The following is a 14022-nucleotide window of genomic DNA, read 5'->3' on the forward strand; positions in this document are numbered from 1 at the left end:
GATATGGATTAAAAACAATGGCTGTAATTTTTATTTCCAACAGACCAATTCTACTCACCTATTCTAACGCAATCTTCTCTAATCTGCCATGTTCCATTTTTTGAACAAGACATGCTAAACTGATTTTGTTTATTTTCTGTGCCCGAAACTACGTAGCCGTGGATACAAGAGACCATTGCTTTTGATCCAAATGTTGTATCTTTCGTTGGAGACAATGTGATTGTCTCTGTGTTACTGATTTCTCCAACAGGCCCGCAGTCTGAAAAGTAGCAAATGGCAAGTTTGATACACTATGAAGCACGCACAGATATATACAATGAAATTGCCACAAACTGGATACCGACACTACGAAATAATCTTGATGCCGGCATCTTATTTTTTTAAGTTATCAGTACCCATGAAAAGTTTTGACTTTGCATGTGGTTTTGCTTGATTACCTTCTCCATAACATTCACACATACGAAAACACTTTTAATATGCTGGTTCAGTCAATTCCATTTAAATGTACTCTAAAGATTTTATTTAATCTTAATCATAAATGAATATCTATTAGGAATTTATGGCGTCATTCATATCATTTTTTTTCTACGAAAAATTTAGATTAATTAAAATTCATTCTGGATTTATAAAATTCATTTATTCCTTATCTAATTAGATAGTCACTCAAAAATTAAATTCGATGCTAGATAGTAAACCTGGGCACATCTGAGGAAGCTGGAGCTGTCACTGGAGTGTTTAATTACTCCAGTTACTGGAGTGTTTAGTTACTCAAATATGAATAGAGATATTGGACAACAGCTTAAGTCTGTGTCAAATGTATTTAGTAATAAGAGATAGATAAGTGCATCATAACATTAAATAAGTATAAAAAGGACATAATACATGGAAAATGTCTGCAAAAGTAATGCTACATGACATTGTGTAATATTATGAGGCTAATTTTGGAGCCAGCATAATGAACATTGTATCAAATGAAGTAGTTGACCATGTGGAACAATCGTACTAAGTTTGAATAAAATCGCTTTTGTAACAACAAAAATATGGCGAAAAAAGCATCTAAATTAATCTGAAATTCCAAGTAAAAAGGAAACATAAGTCACTGAATATTTGTGCCAGAATTATGGACCTCGTATCACGATGATGTGGAAGGATAAAATTTATTAAGTAATAACAAAGATAAAGTGAAAGTGCATCACCATTAACATGAAATTCTAAACAAAAAGGGGCATAATTCAAGAAATATTGGTGCAAGAGTTACGTCCCTTGTGTCATATGATGTGGGTGATAATGTGCTACAGCTATTTTTAGTTTGACTCAGATCTGTAAAAACAGACATAGAGTGAAAGTTCATCTTAATTTTAACCTGACATTGTATGTAAAAAGGGGACATAATTCATGAAATATTGGTGCCAGAGTTATGATCCTTGTATCATATGATGCGGACATGATGCTGAACACTTGATTTAAGTTTGAATCAAATCCCTTCAGTAATGACAGAGATAGAGTGAATACACATCAAATTAACCTAAAATTCTAAGTAAAAAGGGACATAATTCTTTACAAATTTGAACCAGACTTATGAACCTTATGTCATATCATGTGGGTGATGATGTAGAACAATATTGTAAGTTTTAATAAATCCATTTGGTAATAACTGAAATAGAGCGAAAGTGCATAAAAAATTTAACCTGAAATTCTAAATAAAAGGAGGATAATTTATAAAATGTTGGAGTCATGGTCCTTGTGTGATAAGATGTGGGTGATGCTACAAATATTTCAATATTGAATCAAATCCGTTTGGTATTAACAGACATAGAGTGGAAGTTCATTTAACTTTTACCTGAATATTAATGTAAAAATAGGGCATAATGCATGAAATATTGGTTGGTGACAGTGTTATGACAATTGTGTCATATGATGTGGGTGATAATATTTAACAATTGTTTTAAGTTTTAATCAAATCCCTTCTGTAATAAAAGAAATCATGCATTAGAATTGACCTATATATAGTGAAAATGCATTCAAATTGGCCTACAATTCTAAGCAAAAAGGGGGCATGATTCATGAACATTGTTGCAAAAGTTATGGATCTCATGCCATATGATGTGGAACAACTACCATATCCATTTAGTAATGACTGAGATAGAGTGAAACCAAAACTTTACCCTGAAATTCTAATGTAAAGGGGGATAATTCATTAAATCTTGGTGCAAGAGTTATGGCCTTTGTGTCAAATGATGTGGGTGATGATGAGAAATAAATATTTTAAGTTCGAAGCAAATCCATCGAGTAATTACAGAGATAAAGAGAAAAAAGAGATCAAAACAACTCGTGGATGCACAAGGACGCGGAAGCCGACGCCAGGGCTAGTAGGATAGCTCTCCATAAACTTCGTATAGTCGAGCTAAAATGTATGTTTTAGTAAGCTTTTGTACCGAAAGGAGCAAATTTAGTTTCCTTAAAATATCGATATATCAATAATTTCATTTTTTAAAAAGAAATTTAGATGGTTACTGAATTTGAAACATTTCTCTGGCTCTAGATCTTCAGGTGAACTTCGCTGCAAATAATGTAACATAAAGGTCCGCTGTCATCAAATGTAAGATTGATAACATCAGCAAATCTCAATCCTGTTATCGTTGCAAACAATATATGCGTGTGACACTTTAACTGATGATCCATGGGTTCGCCTACTGTTCTTTGCAAGGTTCTATATCTACAGATATAATACAGGTTTTATATCGTCAGTAGTATAATTGCCAGTTATATTATTTAGCATTTGACATCTAAGGAATTACCTTTTTCAAGACAGTGCTCCAAGGTTGTGAATTGCCCATTATCTGTGCATGTTAAAGTTTTAGTTGTATTAGTACCAGACTGAAATTCATATCCATCTCTACATTGATATTGAACAGTAGCTTGCTGATGGTATAATGCGATGTTTCCATTTTGTTCCACAAACTTTGTAAACGTGATGTCAGTGTTAGGTAACTGGCATCCTAAAAAAGTAAGATTTAATGTATCCTACCAAAGCATTGTAATACATTCTTGTTGCGGTATTACAGTCTAGCGTAGAAATGAGAGAGAACGCGTGGATCTAACATTGATTCTGTAAGGGTTAAAGTACAATTTAGTATATATTGAACGTATCCAGTTATGTGCATGTAAGGAATAACCTCTGTGTACTGAATCCTGTTCATGCTTCTTGAAGTCTCGCCTAACCAACACGCGACAATGCGAATTATCCCATTGTCGCCTTGTTCCAAAACATATACACATGCGAGATTTAACAATCCACGCAATGTTTTTAGGGCAATAATTATCGTTTTAATTTTCGCATCTATTTCTTAATTCTCGTATCGGGAAATCAAAATTCCGCTTAAATAATGATACATAGTTGCGAGAATTAGTAAAACATCGCAATGCCCCCCGGTGTTAGGGTTTATTTCTTACTAAAGCACTGTGGGTGAAAATTTCTGTAACACCGTATAAAGTCATAAAAATTCGTTTCGGTGTATTGATACATAATATCCGGGAAGAATGATATCGATCAATTGACCAGAAATTTTATCCAAAGCGACAGTGCGACAATGCGAGTTTAACTAATTCTCGCAACTATGTATCTATATTTAAGCGAAATTTCAATTTCCCGGTGCGACAGTCAAGAAAGACATACGAAAATTAAGACGATAATGATCGGCTTAGAGAACTCGCGAGGATTGTTAAATCTCGCGTGTATATACGTTTTTGGATTATCGCGTTGGTACGTGTTGGTGAGGCGATAATCAAATGACACGAACAGGATTCGTTATATGTCAATTAAAAAAGTAAAGCCATTGCATTTTGAAGTAGTCCTAAATAAGTCCTTAAACTCATTTCGCAAAATTTTAAATTAATACACAAAAAGTAGTTGTCTTATTTCCACAATCAATTTACCTGTCATACAGGAGAAACTCGACTGGTTGTAGTAGAATCCTGCTGCACATTCGCATCGTCCTGGGGATGAAGGAGCCGGAGATGGTAATGTTGTAGTAAATATCTTTGTAATGGGTTGCTCTACTTCATAACACAAGGCGTGTTTTAAATTCTTACAGGGTGATTTTTTACCAAAATCTTCACAGGTTTTATTATGCACTGCAATATGTGTAGAATATATTTTTTAAAAATCCGAATTCTGTGAATTAATGAGGTCTTTAGGATATTAAACACATACTAAATATAGACATCATTCGCAGTCATCTGAATATCTATATTTTAGGTTCGTGTCTTATGTATATTATATTTGTCTTGTACAACAATATCAGGTACTTATAAATTACCATGTACGAAGAAAACTTAATGGTCCGACATTTCAAAATCAGTTTACAAACATATGTATCATATGATACATTAATCACATTGATCAGTTATTAAGAATGTATCTCTATGACATTCAACAATGTTACTACAGAATCCATGAAATTATAAGTTTAAAAAATGAAAATGCCGGGAAATGTAGAACACGTTAGACCAAGATTTGTTTAACAAGAGCTGCCTGTAACACGCTTTACATTACTTCCTGTGCTTGCTTATGATAATTGTATGTGTAAAAATTGTCATTATTCCTCTTCCGCCACAGAAGCATTACTTCAGTCAATGTCTCATCCGTCATATTTCGAATTTCAAACAAAATTCAAACAGCATCAAATCAGAGAAAGGAAGAGTAGTATGACATGAAAAATAAGCACATTGAACATCTGTAAAATAATTGCAGATTTTCTGATATATGCATTGAATTCCAGAAAAGGTCTGCCTACGTGGCTACATGTCCAGTCATTTCAAACCCTTTGAAAACTCACCATTTTGAAAGAACTATTAAATATCTTCGTTTTGATTAATTTGCAATAATGTCCAGGTGTTGACATTTTACATATCTAGATACAACACAGTTTTCATCAATTTAATTCTAATTCTTTACAAACGACATTCTTTTTAAACAGAGACAACTTTTTGGAGAACATTTTTAAGAACAGTTCTGCACAACCTTTATTATCTTGAACAAGTAAATCTTTGGTAAAGGTGTTGCTCGTTTTCCAGATATTTCTGTGGCTTCGTGATATTTTGCTAATTCTTAAAGACGCGACAGACTGGGAAATAAATTTTGGGGTTCGTTTCATTGACCTATCAGGCCTACTTCACCTGAACAAACAACATTTTTTTACAAACTGCAATTAATTTATGAATCATCTTTTATCTTAATACGGCTGCCAGAGGACTAATAATAATGGCTGTATTAATGACAGATGTTTATTCCTGCAGGCCTCCAAACTTTAACCTCTCAAAACGCTTTAACCTGATGTTTTCATACTGAATTCATATTGACTCTGATTGTCTTACATTTGGTATTTGCTCAATATTATTTACAATTTATCTAATACTGTGTTGCATACTTCGTCGAGGTAAAGACATTGAATATAGGTATCTAGACATTAAGTAGGACGATGGCGTGAACAAAAAATGGTAGTTGCATAATGGATTCAAATAGTTCTCATTTTTCTTTTGCTCTGTAGATCTATTTTCCTTATTTTTATTTTTACTGAAGTCAGATGATAGATCTTTGCTTGAAATGATAGCATCACAGAATTTGTCATGGAAAATTACACCACAACTACAATTCGGGAGCTCATTTTTTCAGTGTATTGGTGTTTCTTTTCAGACATTTCGAATATATCTTGTTATGTGCTGCAGCCATTTGGAGACTCTCAATTTAATATATAGAGTGAAGAAGACCAACCTTTTGTGTATTCATGTCCATACGCCAAATAAATGACGTAAATGTAATTTTTACAAGCTGTTGGATAATTATATATTTCTTACTGAATAATACACGTAGTGGTCTTACTTTCATCGTAAAATTGAATTCCGCATTTATGTCAAGTATATTACTATCAAGTGATTATTATGAATAAATTTATATCTTATTTTTTTGTTTTGATTACAGAATGTTTTCCTATACTGCTATGCAGGATAGTTTCGTGAGTGTTCATACGAAAAGATAAATCAGGTTATGTAGATTTTCGTTTAGGTAACAGGTAATTCCTGTCTCAATCTGTATATTTGAATTCACGACTGCATTAAAGACATGCATAAGAATGGCTTCCGTAACAGAATTTAATTTATTTTCATCGCACGTGACAAAATCAAAATCTTAAAGCAACTTTTAAAAATTAGGGGCCATAACACAAAGAATAACTGGAACTATCGGGATGATTATTGAATTAAACCCATAAATGTTATGGCTAACTTTGATCAATATTTGATAAGAACTATTCAGGAGAGCGGACACTGACAACTTTCACAATTTTTAGTAATTCAATGACCATAACTTCAAAAACTCAGAAACATACCAAACTTAGCCGACATATTATGTTCATGAACTTTGTGTTCCAGTTCAGTCACTTGATAATAACAGCAGACAATGTAAATTTTCGCAGTTTCGAGAGAATAAAGGGCCATATCTCCAGAGATACCTATTAGAATATCGAGCTAGTTATCCAACTCGACCAAGATATTATGCCAATGAATATTGTAACCACGTTTGTTGAACATTGGATATGAACTGCTAAAGTCGCCATACGCAGCTCTTCCTATTCCTCAGGGATATAAAAATCATATATGGCTCGAGTATCAAAATACACAGTTAAACGTTATATATCCGAGTAAATGGAGGATTTGTGTCTGTTTAGGTGTACAATATAAAAAGTCTTCCCTTGCCTTGACCATCAGCTACACTATTTCTATGTGTGACATAAATCTGTTGTTTATGAATGAAAGTTTATACTATTATGGAAATTCATTTGTGAAATATGATGTGGTATATACTCAAGAAAACCTAATATATAGATCTGAAAGTCAATAACATAATAATCAAAGTTTCTTTTGTCATAGTTATATAGAAAGGTCACTTTGACTGCGTATTTCTAATTACTCTGCAATTCCATAATTTCATGCACAATTGCGGTGAAAGGCCTGAAAACGTTTATCGCTACATACCTTACTTCAAATATTAACAAAATTACACAGGACTGAAAGATTGATATAAGCCAACATTATACTACTATAATGGCATCAACACTCTAATAATTACCCTCCAGGCATGAAGTACTGTCGGGAGATATTTCAAATCCTGGTTCACAGACGCATTCTTTGCTGTCTTCAGGACACATCGCATGGTCAACTTCAGTACATGACTTTCTTACGTTTACTTCACTACATACTTTTGCGAGCACTGCAATAAGCAACATAACTTTTTAACGGTAATGGTGTATATGAACAATATTTACAATCACCATGTAATATATGTGGAAAGAAACAAAGCGTTTAATTTCGCATAACGGACATTAAGTATGACGAGCAGCCTGCCTGGAGCCATTCAGAAAAAAGGATTAATACTGAATCGATGCAAATATACGATTTTATACTGGATTTCTAATATTACCAGAAGGAGTGTCTTAAACTTATAGATATCTAATAAGACCATTCAGAAGGGTTACTAAATCAACGTGTATTTACTAGAATTTTTTGAACTCCCTTAATAATTTTTGTGCATTCCGTATATAAAGGGGGACTATTCCTGGATAAATGGTAATGGTTTATACCAGGAATTTCAAGAAAATATTCTTGAATTATCGTATTGCCATGCTGTTTTGGACATTTTGACGTTAAGGCCTTTTGATTTCTCAAATCATCACTTCAGTATACAAATAAACACCTTACTTTTTGTCATCAGTTTACCTGCAGTACAGGAGAAACTCGACTGGTTGTAGAAGAATCCTGTTTCACATTCACAATGTCCTTGTACGAGAGTCTCCTGTGGTGCCATTGTGATCAGTGGTGCAAGAGTTGACGTTGGTGTTTTGTGACAAAGGGAGCGTTCCAGTGTCATACAAGTAGAATTTGTATAGCAGGATTTATAGTGCACTGCAATGTATGTAATACTTCGTTTTTAAACCTTTCCGATATGAATCAAGTCTTTAATGTGTCAATAGACATTAAATATATACATCTTTCTCTGTTATCTTAAGTTAATTTTTTGTTAGGTTCAGGTCATATACGTTTTCTGTTTACATACTGTCATATTAAAGGTCGTACGACTACCATCTATGATAATAGTCCGACATTTCAATTCCGTTTTACAAACACATACGGTGTGTCTCATGATTCTGATAAGTAATTAAGGATGTATTTATGACATTAACAATTTCTGTAGAGTATACATGAAACAATTATAAACTTGAAAAATGAAAATGTCAATTACAGTGAAATGTCAAGCAAGTTAGACCAAGATTAGTCAAAAAAGAGACACCGATAACACACTTTCATTGCTGCAGCTGCGTGTTTGATGATGGTATGTGTAAAAGTTGCCTCTGCCAATGTCTCATCTGCCTTATTCATAAACTCCTTCACAAAAACGAACAAGATAATAAGATCTGACATTCGTATCATCTACAATGTACCTATCAGACCTATATCGCCTGAATTTTTAAAAGACTGACAATCAATCAAGGGTTAACACACCTGTTTTTCGAGTGACAGCATCTGCAGAATCCTGAGAGACTGGCTTGTGCATGACCCCATAGGACGAGTGCACTAACATAGCCAGATGAATTCTGGAGTTGTTGTTTCACAAAGTAAACGTGTGTTTTCTCTAATCGTGCATAAAACAAAAGTGTTGGAAATGTACAAGACTATTTAGCTGATCGAAGAAGACATTTTTTCCCCATGCATTTTCGGGTTCTAAAGTAATTGTGCATGCTGCGGTAAATTACAAGTGAAGCATTTTTGTGGTTATGTATATTTGAAATTAATTATATGTAAAAATGAGTGACTCCCTCTCTCATCAATATAATCAGTATGCAATGAAAATTTCAGAAGTATACGGCACCCTGTCTTCACACAGGCGTGCCAACACACCAATATTCTGCCTGGTTCATTCAGTTCCCTACACTTTTAAAAATCAATAAATGTATAGGAATATATGAAAAATACCTTCTGATCATCAGATGTTCAATAACTAAGGGAAATCCTCCAAACTTAAAGTTTACAGTTCATACAATTATAACTTTGTCATCTTTATGCTTGACATTACACATCAGTAGGTTGCACATATGTGTTAAGTAGACAGAAACTTTTAAAAAGTTTTAGTTAGCATATCAACTATCTCGATTTAAATTACTCTAAAAACCAAATTGTATTTTTCTAAATATTTAATCTCATTTTCATGGATTGAATCACAACGTGTAAACTTGGTTTGAGTTAAACACGCGTACTATTACAATAATATGGAACGTCAGTGCAGTAACGTATCAAGAGGAAAAGAAAGAGCACTATCTGCAAGTTAAAGTAAACTTGAAGAATGATATTTCTAATAAAAAGCAATATGAAAAGACGTTTTAGACCTTTTGGCTTCGGTTATATTCGGGGTCGATTATTTGTTTACAATAACCTGTAACAGCATATCCAAAACATTCACCAACAGAATCTCCTTGTTTGTACATGCCCGAAATCGGCAGAAACAAAAGTTTATTTGTATTTATCCTTATACGGCTACGAGAGGATGAATATTAATGCTTAATGCCAATATGAAATTAGTCTTGTCATTCATGATTATTACCATGAAACTATCGTGAAATCTACCTGCCTGTTTTCATATTAATCCCAGATGTGTTTGGTATCGGTTCAATCTAAATAAAATGTATAAACATTTTATCTAAAACTGTGTTGAATAACTAAATAATGATCCTTCGTAGAGGTATAGATATAAACAGAAGTGTAGGGTTTTACTCTGTTGAAGGATTGATTGACCTTAACACAAATTTAACCATATTTAATTTCATTAGGTCAGAAAGTCAGAATTGCATATTTTGTTCAATTTAACATTAGAATCTGCTTCCCGGCCATTATATTCACTAGACAGAAAACAAGTGCAACGTCCTATAAAGAATGTTCTCTTTGACTACATACGGGCGTCGTCATAACAGCGGCACTATAGGTCAGAGACCACCAATTCAAAAAAGTACAGGGAACTTACTGGGAATGAGGTAAGTGTATACCTGGGAATAAGGTAACGTCTGCGCGTTCTGATTGGTCAGTCATGTAAACAAACCCAGGAAGTGATTATTTTTTCAAAATTGATATTTTTTCACTGCATTTACAGTATCTTATTATACATTTTGACAAAATCTGCTACATTTTATGTGTATTGAAAAAAAGTTTTATCAAACGAATTTCTCCCGCCATGTCACTGATGTAAATAGGGGGTCATCTCATTCACACGAAAATTACTTAAATAAAGTATCACTATTCATATGTTTTCGTCCGATATTTTGGTAGAACTAAGATAGTTCTTGAAAAACTTGTAATTAGATATACATGTTTCGATGTATGGAAGGCCGTACACGCCATAATGTTACAATGTAAGTCTATGGGGAAATAATTGGTGGTCTCTGACCGTTATGAGTATTCAGTGCCGATGTCGTAACTTTGACCCACGTCCTTTAATTGCTGATACAAAATGAACGTCTACAATTTCAGTGCAACGAATAGAGAGAATGTAAATATGTCAAATTTTCTCTTATTCAAGTGGAGTTTTGTAACAGTGAAACTATATTTGATAGTATCCCTATTTGAAACAATGAAATAATCGAGCTATAAACACCGTTATATTGCCATAAAGTAGTAAAAGACATGAATAAAATGAAATAATTACCTTCTTTGCATGAAGTGTTGCTGCCTGAAATTTCAAATCCTGGTTCACACGAGCACACGTTATTGTCTCCAGCACATTTAGCATGGGAAACTCGAGTGCAGGACTCAGTTATGTTCGAGTTACTACAAGTTACTGTAAGCACTGCAATAAATATAAAATAACATGTATATGTTATAACTGTGAAAAGTTTAATGCTGTTGACTTTCTTAAATTGTTGGCAATCAGCGTGATGATACATAAAATAAAACACAAGGTATTTTCAAATAACGAATTTCCGTAAGATAAATCATTTTAATTATTGCGTAAAATAGGAGCTGTAATATTTTTATATATTCGAAATGATTAAATTGGACATACACATCGCAGTTATCAGTAGGAATACTGCTTTTGTACAATATTGCCGATGATATTGTCACCGTAAGTCTTTTGACATTCTTTTATGAACCATTGTTTTCCACAAACAAAACCTGCTTACAGTACTGCTAAAAGCATTATAGCCAAAGTTAGTGTGTCAAAAGTATTGAGTTAATTTCTCTGTAAAAGTGTCTGCAATACTTTTATAAGTATAAGTATTGCATGTGTTTCATATTCAAGAGTTGGCACATCTTGACACATTTTATTTCAATTTATCGTCTGGATTGTTCGAAGCAACAATAAGCGCTGGAAATACTCTATCAAAAATAATTGTGTATATTTGTCTGAAAAGGTTATTGAGCATACCTTATTGTAAACAGCCAGAAGCTGAACATTATCAATATAATTTATCTAATAATGATAGTCATCATCATCATCATCATCATCATCATCATCATCATCATTATTATGTCCATGTTATTATTATTATTATTATTAAACAGTAATTGTAGGATGATAAGGCGAATATCCTATGGACCTGAATATTAGCTTGGTCAGGTTCAATGACTTGGATATTCACCGATATTATCATACAGAAAGTAATCTATTTTATGGCTACACTGAAAAAAGAAATGTCAGAATGCTTGATTGCCCATAAGAAACATGTTTACAGACTGTCAACCCTGTTCTACTAAAACGTTTGTTATGTACTGGAAATGAAAAAAAGTATTTTCATCAATTGTATAACCCCGTTAAGAGATGTCTTTTTATTGCTATAGATATAAAAACGGTAATATGCAAATGTGATTTCCGGGTGAAATAAATATATATTTCGTATATAGCCCGTATTTTCTTTTATAGACAATCACTTTTTACGGCGAATGTAAGTTTCTACGGAACTCCATGTGACCAGTTACATGTACTGACAAGTGTTATAGCGGAATTACGAGGTGCACACATTTTCTAGACAATAAGCTCAAATGTGGAAAACGAGACTTTAGCATAAAACTGCTATTATTGACTTTTTAACAGAAGAGTCAATGTCTGTTAACAATGATATTACGTGCTATTAAAATTTTTTTTAATGTACTCGTTCCATGGCTCTATAACGCATAATAAAACCCAGGAAATGAACATTAATCGATAAACAGGTAATATCTGGGAAGAGGGTCCTTAAGGCATGAATTATTGAATAATGCTTTAAAACTGCAAATAAATAAAGAATACTTATATGTGTAAATATCAATAGTAATGGTTTTTATTCACTGTCTGGATGGTATTGCAGTATAAAGTCTTGTAAAAGTATGTTCTAAATATGTACTTTGATGCAATGACAACATTTATTCACTGACCTCCCTTAATCTTTTTCTTGCGGTCGTTGGGGGTAGGGAGAGTGGGCGGGTTAACGTCACACTGACACAATTATATGTCAAATGGACACCCGCCGTCCATAGCTTATCCTTTTAAATTTTATTCAAAACAAGCAATGTTTGGACAGATTCGAGACATAACAGTTGCAGCTGAGCATTAGTCGTTTGCATTCTTAAAACCAATCACTCTGCCATAAAATCCTCCTTATTGGCAATTTCTAATTTTTAATTTTCTTCTCTAATCTCTGACTTTTTCGGGCCTGGAGAATATTATTTTAATGGAATGATATATCTTACAGACTTTGTAAGTCTACTGCAGCGTTAAAGAACGGACAATAACAAGTAACTAGCCCTATATTAATATACGATGCTAGCATAACAAAGGGATTAAAACAGATCCCATGTCTGGTTTCCAACGTGAGGTTTACGCTCATCTTCTACTTAGATTTAAAACAATAAAAGAACTACCAGTTAGCTATATTAGCACTGCATTACCAATACATTCCCCTATTATAGAAATATATTCCATCGTTCCAGATAAAAAAGAGAAAAATAATCGGTTAAACCGATGGATGCTCCCCGAAGTATGATTATTGCCTTAGGACACCAGGTAATTTACTTGTATGCGGCTTGTTAGTGACAGGATACGGGATATACCCTATCGAAGAAATCCATATCAAGCTCGAACTTGATACAGATTTTCGAGACAGCGTATACCCCGTATCCGATTACCAACATACCGTGTAACAATTTTCTGAAATCTGATATTTCTAATGTGACAAACACAGGTTTGGCTGTATCTACATGTATTATTAGCGAAAGTACAGGCGATAGCATTGTTATGAATTTGCTTATAGACTATCGAGGTAGCCACCTTATCAATGTCTATATATGACATCGGCTCGAACTCGATTAGTTATGAAAATTTGTACATTGACATACAGCGTCATCAAATAATTTAAATATGTATACATAGTATCAAAAGAAGAAAAGAGAGTATTAGAGGCAATACATTTTATCAAAAACAGTAATTTTAAAAAGAAAGAAAGTTTATGAGGAATAAAGTATGTCCTGAATGTTATTTATCAGATATCAATATATTAATCGTACTGTAACAAAAGTCCCTTTTCAACCTGATAATACTAGATTTTTCGTAGATACCAACAAGACATAATTCTATATATCGTTTTAAAAACGAAAAAGAAAATTATATAAAACCTGATCTCGAAAAACGTTAAAGACAGAAAACTGCATCTAACATAAATGATATACCTCCCTAAACTTAATGGAAGTATTACCTGAAACATCATTTCCCGTTATGTTTTGTTTAGAGAAACAATCTACATAATTATAAAGTCATGTAGATTTGGACTTCTTTTTGCAATTTTTATCAGATGGAAAATCAGTGCTATAAATGAATTTGATTTATGGTGTAAACACTTGTCTAGTGCATTTGTAGTTACATTCTAATATCTATTCTTTTTAAATTACAACTTCTTTTACAAGTAATATTTCTTTTCTTCATGGAAACATGGTTATCATGAAACTACA

The 14022-nt window shown here is 33.1% G+C and overlaps 1 protein-coding gene across 1 annotated transcript in view; it reads right to left on the minus strand.

Annotated features, from left to right (window-relative positions):
- The window catches only part of LOC128546368 (CUB and sushi domain-containing protein 1-like), a 41883-nt gene that overhangs the window by 15663 nt on the left and 12198 nt on the right, over positions 1 to 14022 (minus strand). The window contains exons 4-9 of the mRNA XM_053516824.1: positions 10748 to 10888; positions 7774 to 7959; positions 7127 to 7267; positions 3937 to 4134; positions 2799 to 2999; positions 59 to 259 (exon numbers count right to left, since the gene is read on the minus strand). Coding sequence (XP_053372799.1) covers positions 59 to 259; positions 2799 to 2999; positions 3937 to 4134; positions 7127 to 7267; positions 7774 to 7959; positions 10748 to 10888 — 1068 coding nt within the window. The remainder of the gene's footprint in view (positions 1 to 58; positions 260 to 2798; positions 3000 to 3936; positions 4135 to 7126; positions 7268 to 7773; positions 7960 to 10747; positions 10889 to 14022) is intronic.

Source organism: Mercenaria mercenaria, chromosome 10, assembly GCF_021730395.1.
Source record: "Mercenaria mercenaria strain notata chromosome 10, MADL_Memer_1, whole genome shotgun sequence".
NCBI lineage: Eukaryota > Metazoa > Mollusca > Bivalvia > Venerida > Veneridae > Mercenaria > Mercenaria mercenaria.